This window comes from Heteronotia binoei, chromosome 16 (genome assembly GCF_032191835.1).
Source record: "Heteronotia binoei isolate CCM8104 ecotype False Entrance Well chromosome 16, APGP_CSIRO_Hbin_v1, whole genome shotgun sequence".
Taxonomy (NCBI): domain Eukaryota; kingdom Metazoa; phylum Chordata; class Lepidosauria; order Squamata; family Gekkonidae; genus Heteronotia; species Heteronotia binoei.
The window spans coordinates 21,020,787-21,045,463 of NC_083238.1; the positions used below are offsets into that span (position 1 = coordinate 21,020,787).

Sequence of the window (24,677 nt, forward strand, 5' to 3'; positions counted from 1 at the left end):
CTCAGAATGGATTCAAAGACATAGAAAATGCCCTCCTAAGACTGTACCGTTTCAGACCGCAGACCATAAGAACGGCTGTGCTGGATCAGGTAGGCCTACAGTGCATTTACAAAGGATTGCATAACTGAATACACATTTATGTAAAGCACCCCTCAGCACACTGAAGTATACCATGATGAAGCCTTTCAGTTCCTTTCATCACATACTGATTTAGCTGGTTCTATCCCACAAAACAACCACTCTGCTGGATCTGGCTGAAGTCCATAGATCCCACCATCTTATTTCTAATAGTAGTCAGAAGCTTCAAGGAAGCCCTTAAGCAGAGCATGAAACTTTCCAGTGCTGTTGCTGAACTAGTATTCAGTAACAGACTACTTCTAAGGATGGAGGTTTCAAGGCTATTAGGTGCTGATGAACCTATCCTCCATGAATTTTGAGCATGCCAACGAGTCATACATTACCTTTGATTCATTGGCGCCATCTTTTTTTGGCTGAACCATGTGGCAGACATGAACAGATCCAGGAAATTCAGGACTGCAACTATGACATTTTCGATGCAAAGCTAGAATTTCTCCTTCAGAGACAGCAGCAACATTTTACACAGAATGGAGCCAGCTGCAAAAATTCTTGCACACTTGTCTCCAAACGGGTACTGCTGAAGACCACAGGGAAGCAAATGGGGCAAAATGGAAGTCAGAGCAACCTGTCTTCTTCACGCCACCAGTTATAAATAAAGCTCGTTTGTTTCTTAGTATGATGCTGGTTTAATGGTTATAGAGCAACCATCCTTACATTCAGCCCCCTTAGCAATTATTTAAGAGGGTTCCAGAGGGGAAAACAGCAGTGTAGTCACAAGGCAAGGCAAAGCAAGGCACTGGGATCAAACTTTTTACTCAGGAAACTCAAGATAAAAAGCCATGGTGAGAACGTCGGTGACCCAACCTGTTCAGGTACCATTACACAACAATTCACATCACTGTGAAATTACGGCTTTGGCATGGACCACCACCCCTTCCCCTCAGTGTCAGCATCTCTGTATAAAGGATTACGTGGAAGTTCCTCAGTCATGCGTCAGCCAAAGTACTAGTCTGTTGGCTTCAATTCTTAACTTGCAGAGGAAGGGGGTGGGAATCTTAGGATGTAATCTGGTGAGGCAGACCACATGCTATATTTACCTTATGCCACGGAAGGCACCAACCAGGGGAAAATTCCCTTCCGACTGACTTGAAAATATTCTATTTCATTTATACAAATAACTGCTAAATACAAAAAGTAAATTAAAAAAATACAGTTTTTGTCCCTGATACAAGTTTAAATGCACGTTACGTATAAGCTGCAAAAAAAAAAAAAAGCGCATTTTCCTATAACCTCCATGACATATTATTTCCCTTCATCGCTTCCCTTCCCTCCTCTACATCAATAAGGTACTATATGTGGCATCACGTGGGTAATGGCTTTATATTTTGATACATAGATATAGATATAAATGTTCTGTATATTATGAACTGAAAATATAATGTTACAGACCACACACATAAAAATGTGAAGCACTTTTAAAAAGTGATTAAAATATGTAACTGATAATACAGGGGAAGAAGGAAGGAAGTGTTTCGGGTTAGACCGTCTGCAAGAAATAATGACAGAAGCCACATAAAAATAAGCTTTTAACTGTATGCACTTTCCTCAGTTTCTTAAAACTGTTAAGTGCACTAGTAATAAATAAAATCTGAAAGTTTCCTTATAAACAATTCCTTTTGTCCAGCATTATTGTAAACAGTACACATATGTAAAAATGCAGTTTTAAAAAAAAGATGTCAGTTACAGATTCAATTTCTCAAATTGATTTTCCCTAGTTTATAAACACAGACTGATGAGTACATAAGCCAATCTTTTTCTTTTTTCTTTTTGGCAAGTCATGTCTTTAAAATTAACAGTAACAGTGCAAGTAAAGAATGTAAAGAATCCCTAGTGCAATAAAGAAGAGACGCACAGGCAATATTGCCAATTAGAACTGACTGTGTCCACTCATTGAACTTGGGAACCACAAGAAGACAACTGACTTGTTCATTTCATTATTCCAAAAATAAAAAAAGCTATTAAAAGCCACTGTTTTAATGCCCCAATCTTGTTTTAGGATTTCTGTGTCTTCCTTCCATAGGTTGCCATAGATCCAGCTTAAGTCTTTAAAGATTGGCCATTTGTAAAATAACAAGTGTCACCAATTAAGGCTCAAATGGTTCCATTTCCTCTCAAACAGCTGGGTCAGGTAAAACAACGTCCGCCTATCTGTGAAGCCACTTGGGACCAAGTCTTAGAATTCACCCAGCTGCTTCTCTGTGCTGGACGGTAAGCCTTCTGTCTTTCCAGCATCAGGTGGGTCGATTATCAACAGTCAGCTTTGATCTTATCTAAGGAATTATCAATTTTGGTCAAGGTCTTTTTTATACGCAAAGCTGTTAATCTCGCCGATGGATTGTGATACCAGCATTCTTTCATCAACTTGGCAAGGGAAGTTAATGTCTGAAAAGAGAAAAGAACACATGTTCAGAACAAAAAAAAATTCTGAAGTACTGGCAGATAGCTTATTTTAGGGACTGAGTTTGCACAGCCTGGCATCGTATCCAGATCACTGTTAAGGTAGCTTGACTATACCTGGTTCGGCTGAATGTCTGAAACGGAAAGCTAACAAATCAGGATCAGAACCTTGTCTACAAATCTTGGTTTCTGTTAACTATGGTTTAATACAGGGGTACAAATCGTGGTTTCTGTTAACTATGGTTTAATACAGGGGTCCCTAATTATGGTGGCAACCAATACTTTTCCTAGTGCCCTCCAAATGCTGTTAGAAAATGGGCACAACCAAGTGGGGCTTATGCCCAGCAGGGCTTCTGACTGCCAGGGCAGCTTAAAAGGCATCCTGTTAAACAGAGCTTCCGCCTTAAATGCTGAAGAGTTACTATGAGAGTCATGCATAACCTTGCTCCCTAACGTTTTGTGGTTGGCTCCGCCTCCTGCAAAACCCATTTTGTCACTGCACTCCTCCCACCCTGTGTCGGAATTCCAATGGCGTCTCAAAAAGGCTGGGGATCCTTGATTTAATATGATGTCCGAACTAATAAAATCCACTGCAGCTACCGCTTGGCTCTCAAACTGTAGGAATGGGAGCACTAAGCAGGCAGAGAACAAAAGTAGTAAGCCATAATTTAAAAACTTAAACCTCTGTTTGGATGCTGAAACCATGGTTAGTGCAAATGATGGTTCTGTGCAGCTTCCTGAAACGTTCCCCACAAATTCTGTTTCGCACAAAACAGGAAGTGGCAGAGTTGCTTGAAAAGCTCTTTGAAGTAGCTCACCATGCAGATATATTTTTCACCCACACCGTGTGACATATACATGTTTCCAAGGATATAGCACTGAAATAAATTCCCAAGGCATGTCTGGTTTGAAGTAGCATGCACTTGACATCTTTACTACATCCAAAGGATTACCTCTCTTTTCTTAGCCTCCATCTGCAGAAAAGCTAACGATAATGCGTATGTCAACTTCAAACTATCCTGTCTTGCCCAAAATGGTGTTTCATTTTTAAAGCAGGAATGTCGAGGGAGGGAGCACTTAAACCATTTTCACTAAGTGCAGTTTCACTCCCCAAAAAAATATTTCCAAAAACACTAAGCTGCTTGCATGTAAGTGCAACAGAAAGGGGGGGGGGGGGGGAACCCAGGAGAACAGTTACATGCCCGTTCTATTTCTCATCACTTCTGTTCTACAGCTTCCCCTTCTGAAAGCACTGGAACATACACGTGTAGTGAATACTTATTCCTGAGAAGGGAAAAGGAAGAAGAATGAGGAAGAGGAGGATGACAATATTGGGTTTATACCCCACCCTTCACTCTGAATATCAGAGTCTCAAGAACGGCTTACAATCTCCTTTACCTTCCTCCCCCATAACAGACACCCTGTGAGGTGGCTGGGGCTAGAGAGGGCTCTCACAGCAGCTGCCCTTTCAAGGACAGTCTCAGAACGGCCTACAATCTCCTTTCCCTTCCTCCCCCACAACAGACACCCTGTGAGGTAGGTGGGGCCGAGAGAGCTCTCACAGAGCTGCCCTTTCAAGGACAACCTCTGCAAGAGCAATGGCTGACGCCCAAGGCCATTCCAGCAGCTGCAAGTGGAGGAATGCAGAATCAAACCTGGTTCTCCCAGATAAGAGTGGTCTTCTCAAGGAAAGGTTAAATTGTCCCAGCAGGATTATGTTTCAACACCAGCCCTTTCCAAGGGGACTCTTGACCTCACAATGCAACACAAGAGATCTGCAACTGAGAGCCCCTATAGTTTTTTGTTTTCAGTTATTACTGGCAGCTCTGAAGACCAGGGATGTGGCACTGGGGAAAACATGACACTTGTGCCATTTTTCTGATCTACGCTACACATATTCCAAGGAAGCAATACAGTCAGCAGGAGCAAATGTTGACCTATATACTACCAGTGAACTGTTCAAAGTTTGAATCCTTCCTCTAGGCCAGGGGGGTATCGATATATGGCCTGTGGGCTGGAACTGACCCCTGCAGGGCTTTGTATCTGGCCTGTGAGCAACTGTGTCTCTCCTGTTTCTCAAAGATTTCAGGTGTTCATGGCTGGTAACATCATTAGGGTTTGTAGAATCTTTCGGGATCAAGTGCCGTGTTCTACTGGAGAAAGTTTTCCTTCCAGACATTTCGTTCTCAGCTGCGGAGAACATCCTCAGTGACGTTGCAGCCGGAGCAGGCGCTCAGACCTTCTTGGCTGCTGTGCATTGAGTGGGGCCAGGGCTGCTGGAGAGCTGCTATTTCTAGGTTGGAGGGGGTGTGATGAAAGGGCAATTGGTTTGTGGATGTGCCCATCTCCTGTTTCTGTTGCATTGCAGCTCGCTTTTGCTCAGCACCCTCAATCACTCTCTCCTGCTTGTCCAGGGCTGTTACTTCTGCATTACACCTTGTTTTTGCCCAGCTCCCGCAGTCCCATGGTACCTTTAAGACCAACGAAGTTTTATTCCAGGCATAAGTTTTTGTGTGCCCACACAATTCTTCAGCGAGAAGGAGGGGGGATTCTTCCGACAAGTACAATTTACATTGTGAGTGCACTGCTCCACTGTTTACTTTGAGAACTGTCAATCAAGAAAAGCTACAGCCACCATGAAAACCATGTATGAAATAAATTGCAATGATAATTCATAATACAATAAATAGTTCACAAAATCACACAGTGTCAACTCTTCTTTTCAAAATTAAACATGGCGGGCATGTCGAAATGTACTGGCACTTGCACCGATAATGCACGTTATGATGGATTGAACGTTATGTCCCTAGAAATTTAATATTTGCTGTGTTCAAAGCATAAACGGAAGTTTTGGAGTTGTGAAAGGACAACTGTAGCAAACTGCAGATTTGTTATCGGTACAAGTGTCAGTACATTTCAATTGGATTTGATGATTTTGCTGGATTATAACCAATTATATACATTTCATGACAAACAGTGCTAGGAATGGCTAATGAACATGTCCCCCGTAAATTGTATGAAAAATTGAACTGGTTAATTTTTAAAGAGTCAACGCCATATGGTTTTGTACTATATGGACTATTTATTGCATTATGAATTATGATTACAATTTATTATTTTTGTACTTAATTTGCACGGTGGTTGTAGTTTTTTCTGATTGACTTGTACATTTTATATCATGCTTCCCCCTTTCTCTTTTTACTTTCAGACTTGATCACACACGCATACACATGTTAAAAGGAAAGGGCATGGCGAAAGAGGTTTTGGTATAAGGGGAAAGGAGAACTAAAAGGAAATTATTTTGGCATATTCTGAAACTTTTTTTTTAATTATTAGATTTCTCTGTGCCTATCTGGGATTTTATTTTCTTTCAAAAAGACCCTGATTAGGAACTGCAACACTTGGATTGGATTCCATTGCTAATGACTGGATGTAGATGGGTATTTAAAAATACATTTATGGCTCCGTATGTTCCATTTCAACATGTCTCCCTCTCTCCTTTCCCACCTCACTGGCTGTCTTTCTTCACATTAAACTCCCCCCTTCTTTGCTTTGTAACTCTTTCGTTATCATCACTAGCACTGAGTGGATTTTGCCCAGCCTGAAATCAACACATTATTTCACTTGGGGAGATCCCCCTATCCAGTTCTAACAGATTAAGAAAAAAAGGAAATCATCAGCACACCTTACGATCTTGATTAGTAGAAAGGAGCAAGAGTCAAGCAGCACCTTAAAGACTTAAAAAAAATTGTGGCAGGGTATGAGCTCTAATGAGTCACAGCTTACTTCTTCAGAAACACCTAGAATATGAGTCCATTGGCCTTTATATCTTGGAGACTGGAGTGATTTCAGATGCAAATTGACAATAGAAGGCATTGGTAATAAGACTGGAAACCCAGGTCTCAGTTCAGTCCAGGAGGATGCATTCTCTTGAACTTCATCATCAGTTGCAATTCCACAGTCTCTTTCCAATCTCCCTTTGAAATTCCTTTAAAAGGGAACTGCTACTCTTGGGTCAGCAACTGAACGCCCTGGAAGGTTAAAATGTCCCCTCCCCCCCACTGGTTTTTGAATGTTGTGGTTTCTGATGTCAGACTTATGTCCATTTATTCTTTGCATCCTCCTGGACGGAATCCTCCACCAAATTGACAACTAGGTTTCCAGTCTCATTACGTATCTCCATGCCTACTACCCCGCTCTGCATATTACACCTAATCCAATCAAGCCTACTATTGTAATTCACCAGCTACTGCCATTCGACATCTGAAATCACCTTTATATAGTTTATGTCTCCAGCAATGTTCCCTCTAGCTGCAGAGTCTTGTGAGCAAAAATTCTACTTTGTGAGCTACGTATTAACATTGTGAGCTATGGGCAATAAAGCTGTGAGCTGCTGCATAAATTATTGTGCTTTGGGGTCATCCTTCCTGAGCTAAGACAAAAATGTGTGAGCTGGAGGCTAAAAATCTGCGCGTTAACTCATGCTAACTCAGTTTAGAGGGAACACTGGTCTCCGGTACCTCATGTTACATTTTATGGCTCGCATGACCCAGGCTGACAAAGTGACATCTATGTCAGATCCAGTCCTTGTAACAAATGAGTTCGACATCACTGCTAGCCTAAGGAGAATTCCTGAAACGTAAGCAGAAGAAGCCCTTCTCTCTGAATCAGAGACTCAGAGCGGCTTACAATCTCCTATATCTTCTCCCCCCCACAACAGACACGCTGTGAGGTGGGTGGGGCTAGGATAGCTCTCACAGCTATCTCACAGCTGCCCTTTCAAGGACAATTCCTGCGATAGCTATGGCTAACCCAAGGCCATTCCAGCAGGTGCAAGTGGAGGAGTGCGGAATCAAACCTGGTTCTCCCAGATAAGAGTCCAAACACTTAACCACTACACCAAACTGGCAGTTTTTCCTTCAATGAAAGAAGTCACTTTAAATTGGACAAAGACTCCTTTGGAAGAATTTCCTCCAGCCCAAGACAAGGTATTGCCCCAGCGCTATCATCTCTCTAGCATGTCTCCCATCTTCTTGCAATGCAGAACAAAAATTTCAAAAGGGGGGGGGGGGTAAACTTCAGAGCAGCTATGTGGAACTGTTAAGAAAAACGACAAAAAAAAAAACAAGGCCCCCCAATTATACTTTATGACAGTACCCCTTATTTCACTCTTACAATCTTTACACTTTTACCTTCAGACCCCATATCTCATGATGATAGCAAATTACATATATTACTGGGGATGGGCACAAACTGGGGAAATGGTGGTTCATTTCATGATACACTGCCCAAACCAGTTTGTGGTTCGTTTGGTTCGGGAGGTGTAAAACTCACTGGGAATCTTCAGCAGCTCTCCTCCATCTGCCCTCCAAGTTTGGCGAAGATTGGATTTGGAATGTCTGAGTTACAGCCCCCCAAAACAGGTTCCCCCAGGAAAGTTCAGCTTCAGGTCTCATGACAACTAATTCTTCTCTCTTTGTGCTGAGGAATGGGAGCTCTGTGACTGGCTCCTAGAGCTGCCAATCAAGCTATGGACAACTGCTATGTGTGTTTCTAGGGCTCCCAGAAGTTCACCCCAGCATTGCCTAAGAACTGATTCAAAAAAGCACCAGGCTGTCTGAAAAAAAAAATGAACTGCAAAAATAAACCAAATGAAGCACCAATGACTGAACTATGAATCGGCCTGATTCATGCACGAATCGTGATTTATGGATTAGTTCGTGCCCATGTCTATATATTACATATCAAGATCCTTCATAGGATAGGTCATTTTATTTTTACCATATTGTAAATATTTAAAGTATCAAAGGATTGGATGGGCTGTAATTCTAAGTAAACTGACATAAGGGAAATATTATGAGGTGATAATGTTAGACAGGGAGAAGGGACTTGTTTGTAGGAGACAGGACATAACCCAGAAAGTAGCTGTTCCATGTATTTTGAAAGGCCTTGTAACTGAACTGCTGGTTTTCAGTTTCCTTCTGTTTTAAAAAAAGTAACACTCAGGCTTACAAGTATCTTTCTCATCTCACACAGCATAATCTTTTTTTTAATTAACATTTTTGGGTATTTTTGTATTTATATGTGCATGTCTGCTTGTGCATGTGTGCGTCTGCACCTGGAACTCATGGCGACCTCTGGTGACTGACCCCTACTGGGGAATGGAAAATGTTCAGGAAGGTGGCTGAATAAAGCCTGCCCCCACCTCCCACCTCTGGTATTCCCATGAGGTCTCCCAAGTATTCACCAGAGTTGACCCTGTTTAGCTTTCAATATCTGACAAGATTGGGCTTGCCTAGGCTATCCAGCTCAGGGCTCACACAGCATGATCTTGAAGTAACACCTTGGGGGATACAGTTCCAGAGGACAGCTGTGCTGGTCTGCGGTGAAAGAGTTAAGATTCAAGACTGACAGCATCTTAGACACAACACGATTTTCAGGGTATAAGCTTTCAAGAATCAGAGATTTGACTTTTGAAAGCATATACCCCCAAAATCTTGTTGAGCTCTATGGTACTACTAGATTTATATCTTAGGGGAGAGACTGTGGCTCAATGGAAGAGCCTCTGCTTTTGCATCTCCACTTAAAAAGGATCAGGTGATTAAATACTTCAATCGAAGACTTGCTGCCAGTCTGAGTAGACAATACTAACTTTGATGGACCAATGCTCAGGTTCCGTATAAGGCAGTTTCACGTGTAAAGGAGAAGATGAGATAAAATTTTATCAAATGGGCATGAGTAAACTTCACCCTCCTTCCTCAGCTCCCTCTCCACGATCTGATGCTCAGTTCCCCTGTTCACTTCAACCCCATGCCAGTATTCAAAGTGATTCAGACTCAAGGAACTGGTTGAACGATGGGCCAGGGGAAGGTTCGTACCCATGTACCCATGCTAAAACTTGCACCCTACTTGACGCACAAACAGGAAATATAAGTGAATAAAAATAGCAGCCTTTCTAACATCTAGTCTTATCTGAACTGAGATCAAACTACATAGGATTTAAAAAGCAGGTATTTGGGTAGGAAAAGTTATATGATAGAATACTACAGATTGCCCATACTTACGGGGTCAGAAAACCATCTGTTAGGAATGTTTGGCCTTTGCTGATCCACGCAGACTACTTTTCTCATGTCTTCAAAACTGGGGTCATTAGGAACAACATCATAAAAAGGTGGTTTGTAGTCTTCAACAATGCCTGCAAAGAAGAAGAAGAAGATGATGAAGAAGAAGATATTGGATTTATATCCTGCCCTCCACTCCGAAGAATCTCAGAGCGGCTCACAATCTCCTTTACCTTCCTCCCCCACAACAGACACCCTGTGAGGTGGGTGGGGCTGGAGAGGGCTCTCACAGCAGCTGTCCTTTCAAGGACAACCTCTGCCAGAGCTATGGCTGACCCAAGGCCATTCCAGCAGGTGCAAGTGGAGGAGTGGGGAATCAAACCCGGTTCTCCCAGATAAGAGTCCGTGCACTTAACCACTACAGGGGAAGGTCTATGAGAGCTATAGCTGACCCAAGGCCATTCCAGCAGGTGCAGGTGGAGGAGTGGGGAATCAAACCCGGTTCTTCCAGATAAGAGTCCGCACACTTAACCACTACACCAAACTGGCTCTCCAAAAGAAGAGGGGGGAAAAGGATCATGCTGGGTGTGGCACTAACATATTCCAGAATCTTCATTAGCAGTACAAAGTTCAGAAGATTACAATTCAGCAGGCTTAGCCAACATGAAATGATTGTGACATCTCACCAGTATTATGAAACGAACCCCTCGTAGCACAATATATTAATTATCTGGTCCTCCCTATGGGTTAGAACATAGTGCTTTACTCTGTAACTACAGAATCACACATGCCCAAGCAGGCAGAAAACAGATCAAGGCTACTGAGTCTTGGTGAATAAGCTGGAAATAGATTTTTCACACACTAACATAAAACGCACTGACCTGGATGGACCAGGCTACCCTGATCTTGTCAGGCTCAGAAGCTAAACAAGGTCAGCCCTGTAGATAAATCCAGGTGGGTAGCCGTGTTGGTCTGAAGCAGCAGAACCAAGCCGGAGTCAAGTTGCACCACTGAGACCAACAAATTCAGAATGTAAGCTTTCATGTGCTAGAAGCACACTTCATCAGACAATAGGATGGAATGGTAAGCAGTCCTAAATATAGCGAAAGTGGGCAGTGAAATTAGAATGCAAAATTCATGGAAATATTTTTTAGCAGATTAAAAGAATCACAGGTTGGGGTCTAGTGATTGTTAGCTTGTGTTGACTGGGCTGAAACAACAACAAGGGCAATAAAAGTCAGAATAGCAGATTGATGTCCGTCTCATTAGGTATCCTGGGTGTGAAGTGCAATAAATAAGAGTCTGTTGTAATGTCAGCTCTGGGTTAAAATGAGGGCTAACATTACAACAGCCTCTTATTTATTCCACTTCACACCGAGGATACCTAATGAGACAGACGTCAATCTGCTATTCTGCCTTGTATTGCCCTCGTCGTTTCAGCACAGTCAACACAAACTAATAATCACCAGACCCCAACCTGTGATTCTTTTAATCTGCTAAAAAAACATTTCTATGATTTTGCATACTAATTCACAGCCCACTTTCTCTATATTTAGGACTGCTCGCCATTCCGTCCTATTGTCTGATGAAATGCGCTTCTAGCACACGAAAGCTTACATTCTGAATGTAAGCCCTGGTTAGTACTTGGATCAGTATTTGGTTAGTACTTGGTTAGCCCTGGTTAGTACTTGGATGGGAGCAGAGGCGGCGCTACCCCTAGGCAAATTAGGCATTTGCCTAGAGTGCCGGGCTGGGGGGCACCAAACTGGGTTCTTTCCTGCCTCCTGGCCTGGCGCCATAAGCATATGCCCCCCTGCTGCACTGCGTGTTGCCCTCCTCCACATGCCCATACCATGCCACTGCCTGCACCCTTCCCCCCCCCACTGTGGACAAAGCTGGAGGAGGGCAGGCAGGAAACTGCGGAGGAGGGTGATGGGTGGCAGGCGGGGCTTTGCCTAGGGCAATGTGTACCTAGGGCCACCCCTAGATGGGGGGCCACCAAGAAGGTAGCCTACTCCGCTAGACTTTGCTCACACAGGTTAAAATATACTGAAACAATCATACATATCCCTCTTTTATTGCCCCTTTAGTGCAAATATTCATTTTAAGTATCATGATTTATTCTTGAAAATTAGATTGGACTGTCTGATCATACTAAGGTTCAATGTATTTTAAATGATGTTTTTCCTGGCATAACTGAGAAGGTTGCTTCATTTTTTTCTCTGTGCCATAAAGATCCTTCAAGACAAGGCACAGTGAAGATTATATTTAAAGCTTAACTGTATAACTTTTTCTTTCTTCTTCCTCTCATTCTGACAGTGTACTTTGTCTTCGTTCTCTTTGTATGCCATTAAGGTTTGATCGACCGACTGAACTCCAGGGTTGCTATGCAGGCGTGAGCTAAGGCAAAACACCTCTGTTAAGTCTCTTGCCTTGAAAACCCTATGGGGTCGTTATAAATTGGCTTCAATCTGATAATACTTCACACAAACACACACAGACACTAAAATGGGCAACAAGGAGCCTGTGAGAGATGCTAAGTGAAAGGAAGAAGCAGAAATTTAGAAAATGACAGTCTGAATATAAGGAACAGGCTGCCCCTTATTCTCTAAGAAACATCCAGGAATTCCATACAAGCCAGCTACTGAAAGCAGTGAGGTATTTTGGTACAAGGTACTACCTCCCTGAGGTGATGGGAGTGGCATCAGAAATCTTCAGGAGGCAATGCAAGGCCATTTCATTTCACAGGGCTTTTAGTACGTAAATAAATACTTTTTAAATTTTAATTGTATTAATGTTTTATAGATTTTATTGACTTATTGTTTTAAATCGTGTAAACGACTGTTGTTAAGCCGCCCTGAGTCCGCTTGTGGAGAGGGCGGGATAAAAGTCTAGAGTGGATAGATAGACAGATGATGGATGGATGGATGGATGGATGGATGGATGGATGGATGGATGGATGGAAGGAAGGAACGATAGAAGGTGAAAGGTGAAAGGAGATGATAGAGAAAGAAAGAAAGAAAGAAAGAGAGAGAGAAAGAGAGAAAGAGAGAGAGAAAGAGAGAGAGAAAGAGAGAGAAAGAGAGAGAAAGAGAAAGAGAGAGAAAGAGAAAGAGAGATAGAGAGAGATAGAGAGAGAGATAGAGAGAGAGATAGAGAGAGAGAGAGAGAGAGAGAGAGAGAGATGATAGAGAGAGAGAGAGAGAGAGAGAGAGAGAGAGAGAGATAGATAGATAGATAGATGATAGATAGATAGATAGATAGATAGATAGATAGATAGATAGATAGATAGATAGATAGATAGATAGATAGATGACAGAAGACAGACAGACGACAGATAGATGACAGACAGACGACAGACAGACAGATAGATGATTGGTTTTAGATTATGTTTTTACTTCTGTGTCATGTAAGCTGCTTTGAGCCACAGAGAAATAAAGGATACAAATATTTTAATAAGCCAATACATTAATATTCACTTCAAAATGGTTTCAGGTTTTGATTTGACACAAAGAACTTTTATGCTGGAAGAGGAGAATATCAGCAGACAAAGTCATATTTCCCCATAACATCTGGACAAAGACGACAGTCTTATCTCCAAGATGCTAACATAGATACATCTTGACAATAAAGTTATTAAAATAATTCTGTAACTCTTATTTATATTCTAATCCATTCCAATCTTTGCACATCCCATTACATCCATTGCTTTAACTCAGTGTCTTAGGGACTATGGTCTTATTTTGATGCAACTGCTCCAGCATGGCCCTGAGCCCAAAAGATGAGCAGTAAATGTCAATCAACACTCAAGGGCAGCAATCTGGCAGCAGATATGGCCCTTGGATGGGTTTTCCGTTAGGTCAGTGAGGCGAATACATTCAAACTGCCAGTTCCAGTACAGTGCAGACTTTACTGTACTATATGTACATGTGTGTCAAAATAACTTTAAAAACGTAAGAGAAGCCATGTTGGATCAGGCCAATGGCCCATCCAGTCCAACACTCTGTCACACAGTGGCCAAAAAACCCCAGGCACCATCAGGAGGTTCATCAGTGGGGAAACCTTATCCTTGCCTCTCGAATTTACAACCAATACTCAGTTCCCAGAAGATCCCCTGCCAGTTAATGTGCCTTATGATTTATGAAATGAAGGCACATTTTATTTTCTGGTTGTGTTGACCCTGGCAAACAGCAGAGTTGTCCTCTGTTACCCCTTGGTATATGCTATCCGACAATTAGAAAGGTAATTATCAAAGGTATGAAAAGCTGGGGTAAGGAATTTAAGTTTTGCCTGCTTCCATTCTTAGAAATCTTTCCGAGGCAACCTATCCTTATATACAATTTTCTAAGATTTCAAACCAAATTTAATTTGGATTATATCCACTCCCAGTGGAACCTAGAACTGAGTATTCCAGTTCAACTGACCCAATGGCAAACTGCACTGAAAGCCATTAAATCCGCCTCTGTGGATTTATGACTGAAGTTTCTCCATAAAAAAACAAAACAAAAGAAAACCGACCTCTATTGTGTGTTGTGGTACCCTACTAAATTTTATTACATCGGTTTCATTGAGCATAATTCCTGTTGGTGCTGCAAGAGGTCTGGACCTGACCTCATTTACATGTTTTGGAATTCCCCCTGAAATCACACATTTCTAGCAAGAGGTTATATCCAGGATCAATCTCACATTACCTGCTTAGACTTCATAGCCAATAATCTAATCCTAGGATATGTACCAACTCTATGGCCACTCTAGAAGTATCACATATTTTGGATCCAAAGAGCAGCATAAATTGCTAAATCTGCAGTACTGAAAATCTCAAGAATCCTCCTCTGTAGGTATCTGGGTCAATAATATGCTAGACCTTTGCACAAAAGAGAGAATGCTCCCAGAACCTTCCCCTCCATTTTACATGAATTCTTGTACCTATCTGAACAATATCTCCTCATTTTTATTCCCCATTTAATTGAATCCATAATGTTGCACCTTACTTTCCTAAAAGACACTCCTAACCTACTCTTCCCACCTACTCTTTCCTTCTCTGCTAACAGGACCTATTAGGGAAGAGAGGGGGTGGATTATATGGGACTTGTTTGCTATGTTAGCTTTTTTGTGTGAAAACAATAAGAATTAATGTAACAGAGCCATTAACGTTCAGAGCAGGACCTTGCTGGTTGTGGCACCCACATTTTGGGACAATTTCCCTGGCAGGATTCATTGGTCCTCACTATAATTTACACAATGTTGGGCATCCTGCTGCAACCTGGACAATTCTGTCAGGGATTTTAAAAAACCAAACCTGAAATAAATTACATTAGAGCTATTAGAGAAGACACGTGAATTTATTTATTTCAGTTTTTAGTAGTTATTTTAGCATTTTGTGGATCATTCTGAGCATTCATGGAAAAGTGACTAATACATTTCTAAAGTAAAATATCAGTGCTTCCTTCCAATCTTAATCCTCTAAAGGACACCAATACTTTACAAATGAACATTCATAAACTTATTTTAAAGAGTATCCTGTTGACTGTATTACAGTAGAAGCAGCAATTGTCTGGCTTTTACTCTATTTTTTTTTTCAAAAAAACATATTTAATATAGCCAAAGCATTATGGGCCTTAAGGGAATATTTTTGGCTCTGGAGTTACCTATGAGAGCTAGCAAAGCACCGTAACCTCTGGTCTACACTGTCATAACACTATTATTATGAACTCTGACATCCTCTCCTTATACACCAACAGAAGAGAAAATGCATTACTTTAAAGAAGCAACAGAGAATCTACGAGACAAATTATTTTACAGATTAAGAGGCCGATTTCTGACCTAAATAATAGCTTAAAACTTCTAATAGGCAAGTGCCTTTAAATTCCTCTTAAGTTTTCCACCTCTGAAATCTCAGCACTTTATCTTTCTCGCTGCTTTTAGCAGTGAGCTATTCAATTCAAGGGAGATGAGAAAAGCAAAGTCGGAGTTGAAAGAACGTAAAAGTGAACGGGACCTACATCTTCCAGGATTAGCTACTGTGGGACTATCGAAAACACAAAGGGAAAGAGCACGCAGGAGAACTGCTCATGGCTACTGTTCTTTTGCTTCACATGCTGGTCATTTGTGCTGTTCATTTTCCCTCTCCACCCCTAGGGCTAAAAGGAACGGATTCAGCCATAGTAGAAACAGGAAAGGAAAAGAAAGGTCCCCTGTGCAAGCACCGGTCATTTCCGACTCTGGGGTGGCGTTTCTTATCAAGAGGGGGTTAGATAAAAATATGGAGCAGAGGTCCATCAGTGGCTATTAGCCACAGTGTGTGTGTGTATATATATTTTTGGCTGCTGTGTGACACAGAATGATCTAACATGGCTTCTCTTATGTTCTTATGCTTTCACGGCAGACGTTTTAGGGGGTGTTATCAAAGATTTCAGGTTTTCACGGCTGGTAACATCATTAGGGTTTGTAGACTCTTTCGGGATCAAGTGCCGTGTTCTACTGGAGAAAGTTTTCCTTCCAGACGTTTCGTTCTCAGCTGCGGAGAACTTCCTCAGTGGCGTTGCAGCCGGAGCAGGCGCTCAGACCTTCTTGGCTGCTGTGCATTGAGTTTTAGGGGGTGGTTTGCCATTGCCTTCCCCAGTCATCTCCACTTTCCCCCCAGCAAGCTGTACTCATTTTACCGACCTCAGAAGGAAGGAAGGCTGAGTCAAGCTGGAGCCGGCTACCTGAAAACCCAGCTTTTGCCGGGGATCAAACTCAGGTCGTGAGCAGAGCTGACAAACTGCTCTCAAATTCTCACATACTGGAAGTCAAACTAAATGTGATGTCAAACATTTGTGATGAGATGTCTGGCTTCCCCTCCCTTTCCCTTATACATATATTGCAGTCACACCTAGCCTGCCCCAAGCACAGCAAAAACTTTCTTCATTATACAAACCAGGTCATTTCCCCCCCTCAAAACGCTCCAACAAAGAAGAGGAACAATGTGCTGGGCTAGGATCTTGGTTATGAATTCTCAGTCAACTGTAGAAACTTGAGTAATACCGGCCAGTTACACTTAGTCTAAACTACAGGACAGTTTTTCTAAGGAGAAAATAGATGTGGGAGAACTGTGTTGTAAGCTACTTTATGTCCCCATTGGAGAGAAAAAGCAAGATATAAATATAAACATAAAGATGACTAGGTTGGGGAGCTTAGGCTCAGTGGTAGAGCATTCAATTATAGTCACAGACCCTGGCATGCTTGAAATGTATCTAACCACACCACCATCCAAATTTGGTTTATGAGCTGTGTTTAGCTAACTAGACTTTTATTTTATTGTTTAAACTGTATAATTCAAATTGTTATTTTAATATGATGTCATCTGCCCTGAGCTCATTCTTGGGAAAGGGCAGAATACTAAGTAAGTAAGTAAGTAAGTAAATAAATAAATAAATAAATTAGAAATCTGCTTGGCATCTTTGCTGTGTGACGGAAAATAAACTGGCTCCACCTCCTGCAACAGCCATTTTGTGACTGTTCACAACACTATGTCAAAACTCCAAAGGCGTCCTGCAGCCTCAAAATTTGGAGATCCCTGGCATACTACATAACAAAATCTATCACCTCAACAGAGCACCTACTGACTAAAGGTAAACTTCTCAAGCAACACAATTACTGACTGGATAAGCAGGGCAGGCCACATTTTGGACTGACATCTTAAGATCCGAAGCCATGACTTCGAATCTCATCCCTAATATTATGTAGTTTCTGATGTGGACCAGCAGTTGAGTGCAAAGGCCACTGGGTCAGGTTGAAGAGCCAGACTGAAAAGACCAGGGTGCAAGGGTCAGGTTGAAAAGAACTCTCACTCCCATATATCTTCAATTGCTCCACCCATTAATGTCAGCGGACTTAGTCCAGTAACCCTTCCATTGTTTTAGGAAGCCAGAAAGGCCTCCTTTCTTCCCTGAGAAAAGTGAGGTGAGAGGGTATAGATAAGTCACATTCTTAAACAGCAAGCAGGCCTTGCTCCTACTCCAACTGCAGTGAAAAATTCCAGAAGCCACTTAGTTATAAGATTGTCCCACCACTGCAGCTGGTCAAATTAAGGGGCAGAAGGTGAAACAATTTGATCTGACCTTACACATTTTACCAGAATTTACTGGCACAAAGGAAATATTACTTACTATAAAATTAAAAACAAACAAAATACAAGGAGCCTCTTGTTTGCAGAGGCAACAATTTAGCCCTCAGCTCTACAACACTTGGGTTCTTTTAAGTAAGACAGCTATAGCACGCAATTTCAGGCAAAGTTCAGAACTCAAAGATCAACATAACAACCTAAAAATTACAGATCAAATTCTCAGGGGTCTCAAAGTGACACACACTGTTCCAAGAATTGAGAAATATAGTTAACTGAATGTTTATGACAGCCCTTTCCTGCTAAACAAATGTTTTTCAGTGGACACGAATAGATGGTGACATTCGTTCTACATTGTTTCTGATGGGCGTTGCTCTCATTATACTTAAGCACATGTTCTGCTTTTCTTGTTCACGTAATTGGGATTAAGCAAACAAACCTGCTAAATAAAATAACGTATCTAGGAACTGATACAGCAAATAAAGTACTTCAAAGCTGTAATTCGTTTATTCAAGCATTTTTAGAGGTGTACCTGTCCAAAGGTCACAAATAATATTTATATTGCCACGATATGATAGCAGATATTGCTGAAAATGTCTTCTTCATGGCAAATGAGCCTTTGGCTACAAGACGGAGAAATGAAAATTATACGAATGACGTCCATACTGTTTAATTCCCCACTCCTCCCCACTTGCGGCTGCTGGAATGGCCTTGGGTCAGCCATAGCTCTGGCAGAGGTTGTCCTTGAAAGGGCAGCTTCTGGGAGAGCTCTCTCAGCCCCACCCACCTCACAGGGTGTCTGTGTGGGGGAGGAAGGTAAAGGAGATTGTGAGCCGCTCTGAGACTCTTCGGAGTGGAGGGCGGGATATAAATCCAATATCATCTTCTTCTTCTTTGTTATTTCTCCATAAGGCTTCACATTCTGACTTCACATTCCTAAACCCACAATAGATGTGTATCCTCCTCGGATCTATAAGGCCATTTCTCTGCATTAAATAGGAATAATGAAACTTTTTTTCGAAAGTGTACTACACAGGCTGCAAATGTCTATCACAAAAGAAGCAATCCATTCCTTAAGGGGTGAGACAGTGAAGACTATCAACCCAATCCTATCTTGAGTTTTTGTCTAAATATTTTACTATCTTTCCCACAGACTAATCACTGTTGCTCAAGTCTCATGCAATCTAAGGGACTGTGATCCACCCTTAATTGCCACTTACAAGTTGTCAAAGACATCTGGGAAAAGCAAGGAAACCCTTTCACATAAAATGAGCCAACAGTTCTGATAAGTGGATTCCATGTTTTTAATTTGGTTTGCGAACGAGAGTTAAACCATAATTAAAACTTGGAATTCAACAAGCGATTCTTTTTCAGAAGTCAAAACTGACAGCAGTGTTTGGAACATCAATTACTGTGACAATACCAACATGTTCAGTATGGGGTAGAAGTCTGGATTACTTGGAACACATCTACAATTAAAAGAGTACAATAGATGCTTATTAGGGATGGGCGCTAATCGAAGCACAAATTTTGATTTGTGCCTAAAATAGCCAATTCATGGTTTATTCTGAATCAGTTCAGGTTACTTGCGCCACGCATGACTTGCAAAACAAAGCGGCTTGCTTTTTGAGCAGTTAAGGCTGTGTTATCGGCAGGTGATCCTCCTTGCGTGCCATGACATGCCCGGTGTGATGATGTCACCCAAGAGTGATACTATCACGCCAGGCATGTCGCCCCAGTAAATGTGCCCGATGCCTACCTGAAGGACCGTCTCTCCCCACATGTTCCCCAGAGAGTGCTGAGAACCCAAAATCTTCTCATTATCCCCGGGCCAAAGGAAGCCCGCCTGCAATCTACCAGGGATAGGGCTTTCTCTGTAATGGCCCCTTCCTGGTGGAACCAGCTGCCGGAAGAGGTGAGGACCCTGCGGGACCTTGCTCAGTTCCGCAGGGCCTGTAAGACAACCCTCTTCCAGCTGGCCTACAACTAATCTGGCATAGGAAACTAAGTGTAGCTATTAGATTTCTGCTTTGTTTTAATGCTTTGCTTTGCCTTGTTTTAATGTTTTTATATTTTAAATGTCTTAATTGTGTAAATGCCTAAGCTTAATTTTGTTATGTTGGATTCCATGTGTTGTGAGCCGCCCTGAGCCACCTTGGTGGGAAGGGCGGGATATAAATCATAAATAAATAAATAATAATAAAAAATAAAAATAAAAAGATAGTGCCACTTCCAGGTGACGTCATCACACCGGGCATGTTCATGGCACGCCAGCACTTTCTAGCCTCTGAACCAACGAACCACAATTATTTCAGAAAAGGAAAAAAACAAACCCATGAACTGATCCACCGAACTGGGCAAACCAGTGAACCATGAAATTAAACGAACCACCATTTCACGTTTCGTGCCCATCCCTAATGCTTACTCATTGAACATCGATTCATTTCATATGTCACAGGACAAGCCGCTTAAATATACATACTTACCATTGCTAACCATGCGCCTAGCGACTTCCCAAAGGACCAGTCCAAATGCCCAAATATCAACCCTTTTGTAGGAGTCAAAACAGTCCACTTGGATGGTTTCATCTAAGACTTCTGGGGCCATGTAGCGCTTAGTGCCCACGCGGGGGTTGTTCCCCACATCCAGCTGATTAGTGCTTTGGGAATGCATGACTGCCAAGCCTGTAATCCAAAGCAGAGGATTTGATAAAAGTCTGTTTTTGTTATTAAAAAATTAATACTGCTAACACGTTAGGTAGCAAGGCAGCTCACAGTAACTACTGGACTCGTGGCCTACAAAACATGGCAAGTTGTGATATTAATATTCTCAACTGAAAGGGAGACTGAGAGCGGAATGGGTTTTTTTAAGCCAAGATTCGTACTCAAAGACCCAGTCAAACCCATCCGTTAAATTATAGAATGAGTGAAATTAACCATCAAGAAAAAAGGATAGAGAACTTCCCAAAATAAGCATGACCCCCCCAAAAAAGCCCCAAAAGCAAGATCACACAAATATAGAACAATGAGACAACACAGACAAGTTAACAGCTTGAGAAAGGGGAGCTCCGCTAGGGAAGGAAAACACTGCACGCCTAAGGCAGCGGAGCATAATCTCCAGCACTTAACCTTGGGCAAGTGTCGGAACTGCCACAAATGATGTGAAACAAGCAGATAGTAAAGGCAAGTTTCCTCACCCCAGCTGGCTTGCCGCCAATTCCAATATTATTACTGTCACTGAAAAAAAGTCAAAATGCTGAACTGCTGTTAAACAGAACCAAATAGGGATAAACCTTTGACAATTATAGTTTTTAATTAAGGAGTAGTATAACAAAAATTTTTGGAGAGCTCTGTGGTGCAGAGCGGTAAGCTGCAGTACTGCAAGTCCAAGCTTTGCTCGCGACCTGAGTTCGATCCCGGCAGAAGTTAGGTTCAGGTAGCCAGCTCAAGGTTGGCTCAGCCATCAATCCTTTCAAGGGTTTGTAGAATCTTTCGGGCTCAAGTGCCGTGTTCTACTGGAGTAGAACACGGCACTTGAGCCCGAAAGAGTCTACAAACCCTAATGATGTTACCAGCCGTGAAAACCTGAAGTCTTTTAATCCTTTCAAGGTCAGTAAAATGAGTACCCAGCTTGCTGGGTACATGACTGGGGAAGGCAATGGCAAACCACCCTGTAAAAAGTCTGCCATGAAAATGTCCTGATGCGACGTCACTCCATGGTCGGTAACGACCCAGTGCGTGCACAAGGGACTACCTTTACTTTTTTTTTTTTTAAAGAATAAATTTAAATTCTTCAGGTGAACTTGCAATCCTGTTAATTCTCCTGGACCTCTCAATAGCTTTTGATAACATCAGTCACGGTATCCTTTTCAGGGCTGAGACTGGAAGGCACTGTTTTGCAGTAGGTTCGGTCCTACCTAGAAGATAGGTGCTTGGAGACTGCTGCTCAGGCCCTTGCCCGCTGGCTCATAGGGTCTAGCATGGTTCTATCTTATCCCCCACACTTTTCAACACTGATATAGAGTTTCTATCAGAGCTCATCCAGAGATTTGGGCTGAGTTACCACCAATACTCAGATGACATTCAGCTCTATCTAGCAGATCTCAGGGAGGCTGTGGAAACTGAACAGATGCCTAGAGGCACTTTCGGGACAGATAAGGGCTAGCAAACTGAAACTCAATCCCAGCAAAACAGAGGTGTTACTGGTGTGTGTGTGGGAGATTTTACAGATAAAATGGGATTTCTCCTGTTCTGGATAGGTTTGGACTCCCCCCAAAGGAGCAGGTTTGTTCCTTAGGGGTGCTGCTGGACTTGGGCCTGTTATTGGATGAATAGTTGGCAGCAGTAACCAGGCTGTCCTTCATCAGTTTGACTGTTGAGGCACCTGTGACCCATCCTTGGTGGTAAAGACTGTGCTGCTGAGGTGCACATCTTGGTTACAGCAAGATTAGATTACTGTAATAAACTTTATGTGGAGCTGCCCTTGAAGACTGCCTGAAGCTAAAGTTGGTACAGAACACTGCAGCCAGAATGCTAACTGAAGTGGGTTATAGGAACCACATAATGCCAGCCTTGTTCCAGCTACTGGCTCCCAATTAGCTTCTGGACCCAGTTCAAGGACACATTAACGCATGAAGCTACCTTATACTGAATCAGACCCTTAGTCCATCAAAGTCAGTATTGTCTATTCAGATTGTAATGGCTCTCCAAAGTCTCAGGTTGAGGTTTTTTCACATCACCTCCCACCTCATCCTTTTAACTGGAGATGCCAGGAACTGAACCTAGGACCTTCGGTATGCCAAGCAGATGCTCTGCCAGTGAGCCACAGCCCCTCCCTGTGCTGGTACTGACTTTTAAATCCCTATACAGCTTGGAGACGGCATATCTGAAGGATTGCATTATCCAATATGAACCCACACCCACCCACTTTGGGCATTTCCAGAAGGCCTGCTGCTGGTGCCCCTGCCGTCTGAGGCTAGACAAGTGGCAACCTGAGAAAGGGCCTTCTCAGACATGGCACCCAAAACTGGAACTCCTTCCTTAGGAAGATTAGTCTCTCTAACAAGTCCATCTAACTTCTGATTGCATGAGTCCATCAATAAAACATCAGTGGCAGAGAGCACATAAGATTTAAAATTGCATTTACTTCAAAATCTTAAGACACAAACCAAACTTTTACAAAAATGACAAACTTTACATAATAACCAAGCAATCTCATGTAAGATTCAAAGATGTAAATAAGATCTCAACTCCATACACTATTTATTTTCCTACCTATTTTTTAAAAAAATCCCTCATGGACAGGCTGATCCTTTATACCTGCTGTAGCAAGAGCAATGCAAACAACAGCTCATGCCACAGTACCTACTATAATTACCTTATACCTGGCCACCAACAAGCTCTTCCCCACATTCAATCTCTTTCATCTGGCCACTCCACTCATCAAGGTAGAATGCTTCCTCTGGCCTAAGAAGCGTTCCTATGATGGAAGTGACTTTTCTACCAGCAAAAGAGCTGGTACTGTTGGAGGAAGGCTCTCTTAAGCAGAAGGAAAGCTACAAATACATTGCTGAGCAAAAAGGTTGGATACAAACCAATATTTTGCATTTAGCCTTCTCAGCAGAATGCCATAAGTCAAGATTAAGTTTTGGATGGCATCACCCATGTGCATGCTGTGATCCACGTGCCATTGTGGCCACCATGATTCCAAATGCCTTGGAGTAGTTTTGCGCTGGTCAGAAAAGAGTACACATGTAGCCATTCCAGATGCACCCAATCAAGTCCAAAAGTTCCTCCTCCTCTTTTTCCTGAAGCTCACAAATTCCTGCTGCCCTGTGGGCCACAATCAATGTGTTCTGGGGCATAGAACAAACTGGCAATACCCCCCTCTTCTCTGACTCTATTCTATACATACACTCTTACAAGCCATCCAAGTAACATTTCTGTTATCTGCTGAAAGGCTTCAGACAAAACCTCCCCTACTACAATGAAGGCCCTATCTAGGTCCCTACAACATGCACTACATCCCGCCTCGCTGGCAACATGCACAAATGCTTGGGCTACAACTGCCTGTATCACATGTGCCAAAGGCCTGCCACAGCAGCAGCTTTAATTTAAACTATGCATGGTATAGTATGATGAAGACTAATATTACAACATGGCAGAAAAGCCACCGGGCAACACTACACAACAGGGTTGCTGTGCAAAGCAGCAATGGAACTTCCAGACTGAATCCTAAATCCAGCACCCAAAGGATTCTCTCTGGTCATCGCCTGAAACAGCAAAGGCAGTCTCATCTACAAGCCAATCCAAAAAAGAGCTACACTCTTCTAAGTGTACACTAGGGACAGGGCCTTCTACACTAGGGACAGGGCCTTCTCTGTTATGGCCCCTACATGGTGGAATCAGCTGCCGGAGGAGGTGAGGGCCCTGCGGGACCTTGTTCAGTTCCGCAGGGCCTGCAAGACAACCCTCTTCCGGCTAGCCCACACCTAACTGATATGAGAAACTAAATGTAGCTTTACCAGACTCCTGTTATACATACTGTTGTAAGGTTTTTTTTTATTTTTTATTATTATTAAATTTTATTTGTATCCCGCCCTCCCCGCCTAGGCAGGCTCAGGGCGGCTTAAGGTTTAATGTTTCTAAGGTTTTAAATGCTTATATATTGAAATGTTAGTTTAACTTTATGTTTGACTTTCGGTTGTAAGCTGCCCTGAGCCACTTCGTGGCAAGGGCGGGATATAAATCATAAATAAATAAATAAAAAGTGCAGTGTAGGCAATGGGCTTAGAAGAGTATCAGTTTAGGGCTATACTGCTCTCCTGATTTCCACCGTTCCCAATATTTAGCACCCTCCTACACAAAGTCTTCAAAACACTGCATAATACATATTCTTTAGAAAGTTGTAACCTCTGGTAAAAGCTGACCTGGAAAACAGGAGGTTTACAAAGTTACTGTAAGTGCCCTCTAGTGGAT

At 42.3% G+C, this 24,677-nt stretch overlaps 1 protein-coding gene across 1 annotated transcript in view; it reads right to left on the reverse strand.

Annotated features, from left to right (window-relative positions):
* Window positions 1–740: 740 nt before the first annotated feature.
* ACVR1 (activin A receptor type 1) overlaps window positions 741–24,677 on the reverse strand; it is a 110,336-nt gene continuing 86,399 nt past the window's right edge. The window contains exons 8-10 of the mRNA XM_060257363.1: window positions 20,187–20,384; window positions 9,600–9,730; window positions 741–2,520 (exon numbers count right to left, since the gene is read on the reverse strand). Coding sequence (XP_060113346.1) covers window positions 2,386–2,520; window positions 9,600–9,730; window positions 20,187–20,384 — 464 coding nt within the window. The 3' untranslated portion in view covers window positions 741–2,385. The remainder of the gene's footprint in view (window positions 2,521–9,599; window positions 9,731–20,186; window positions 20,385–24,677) is intronic.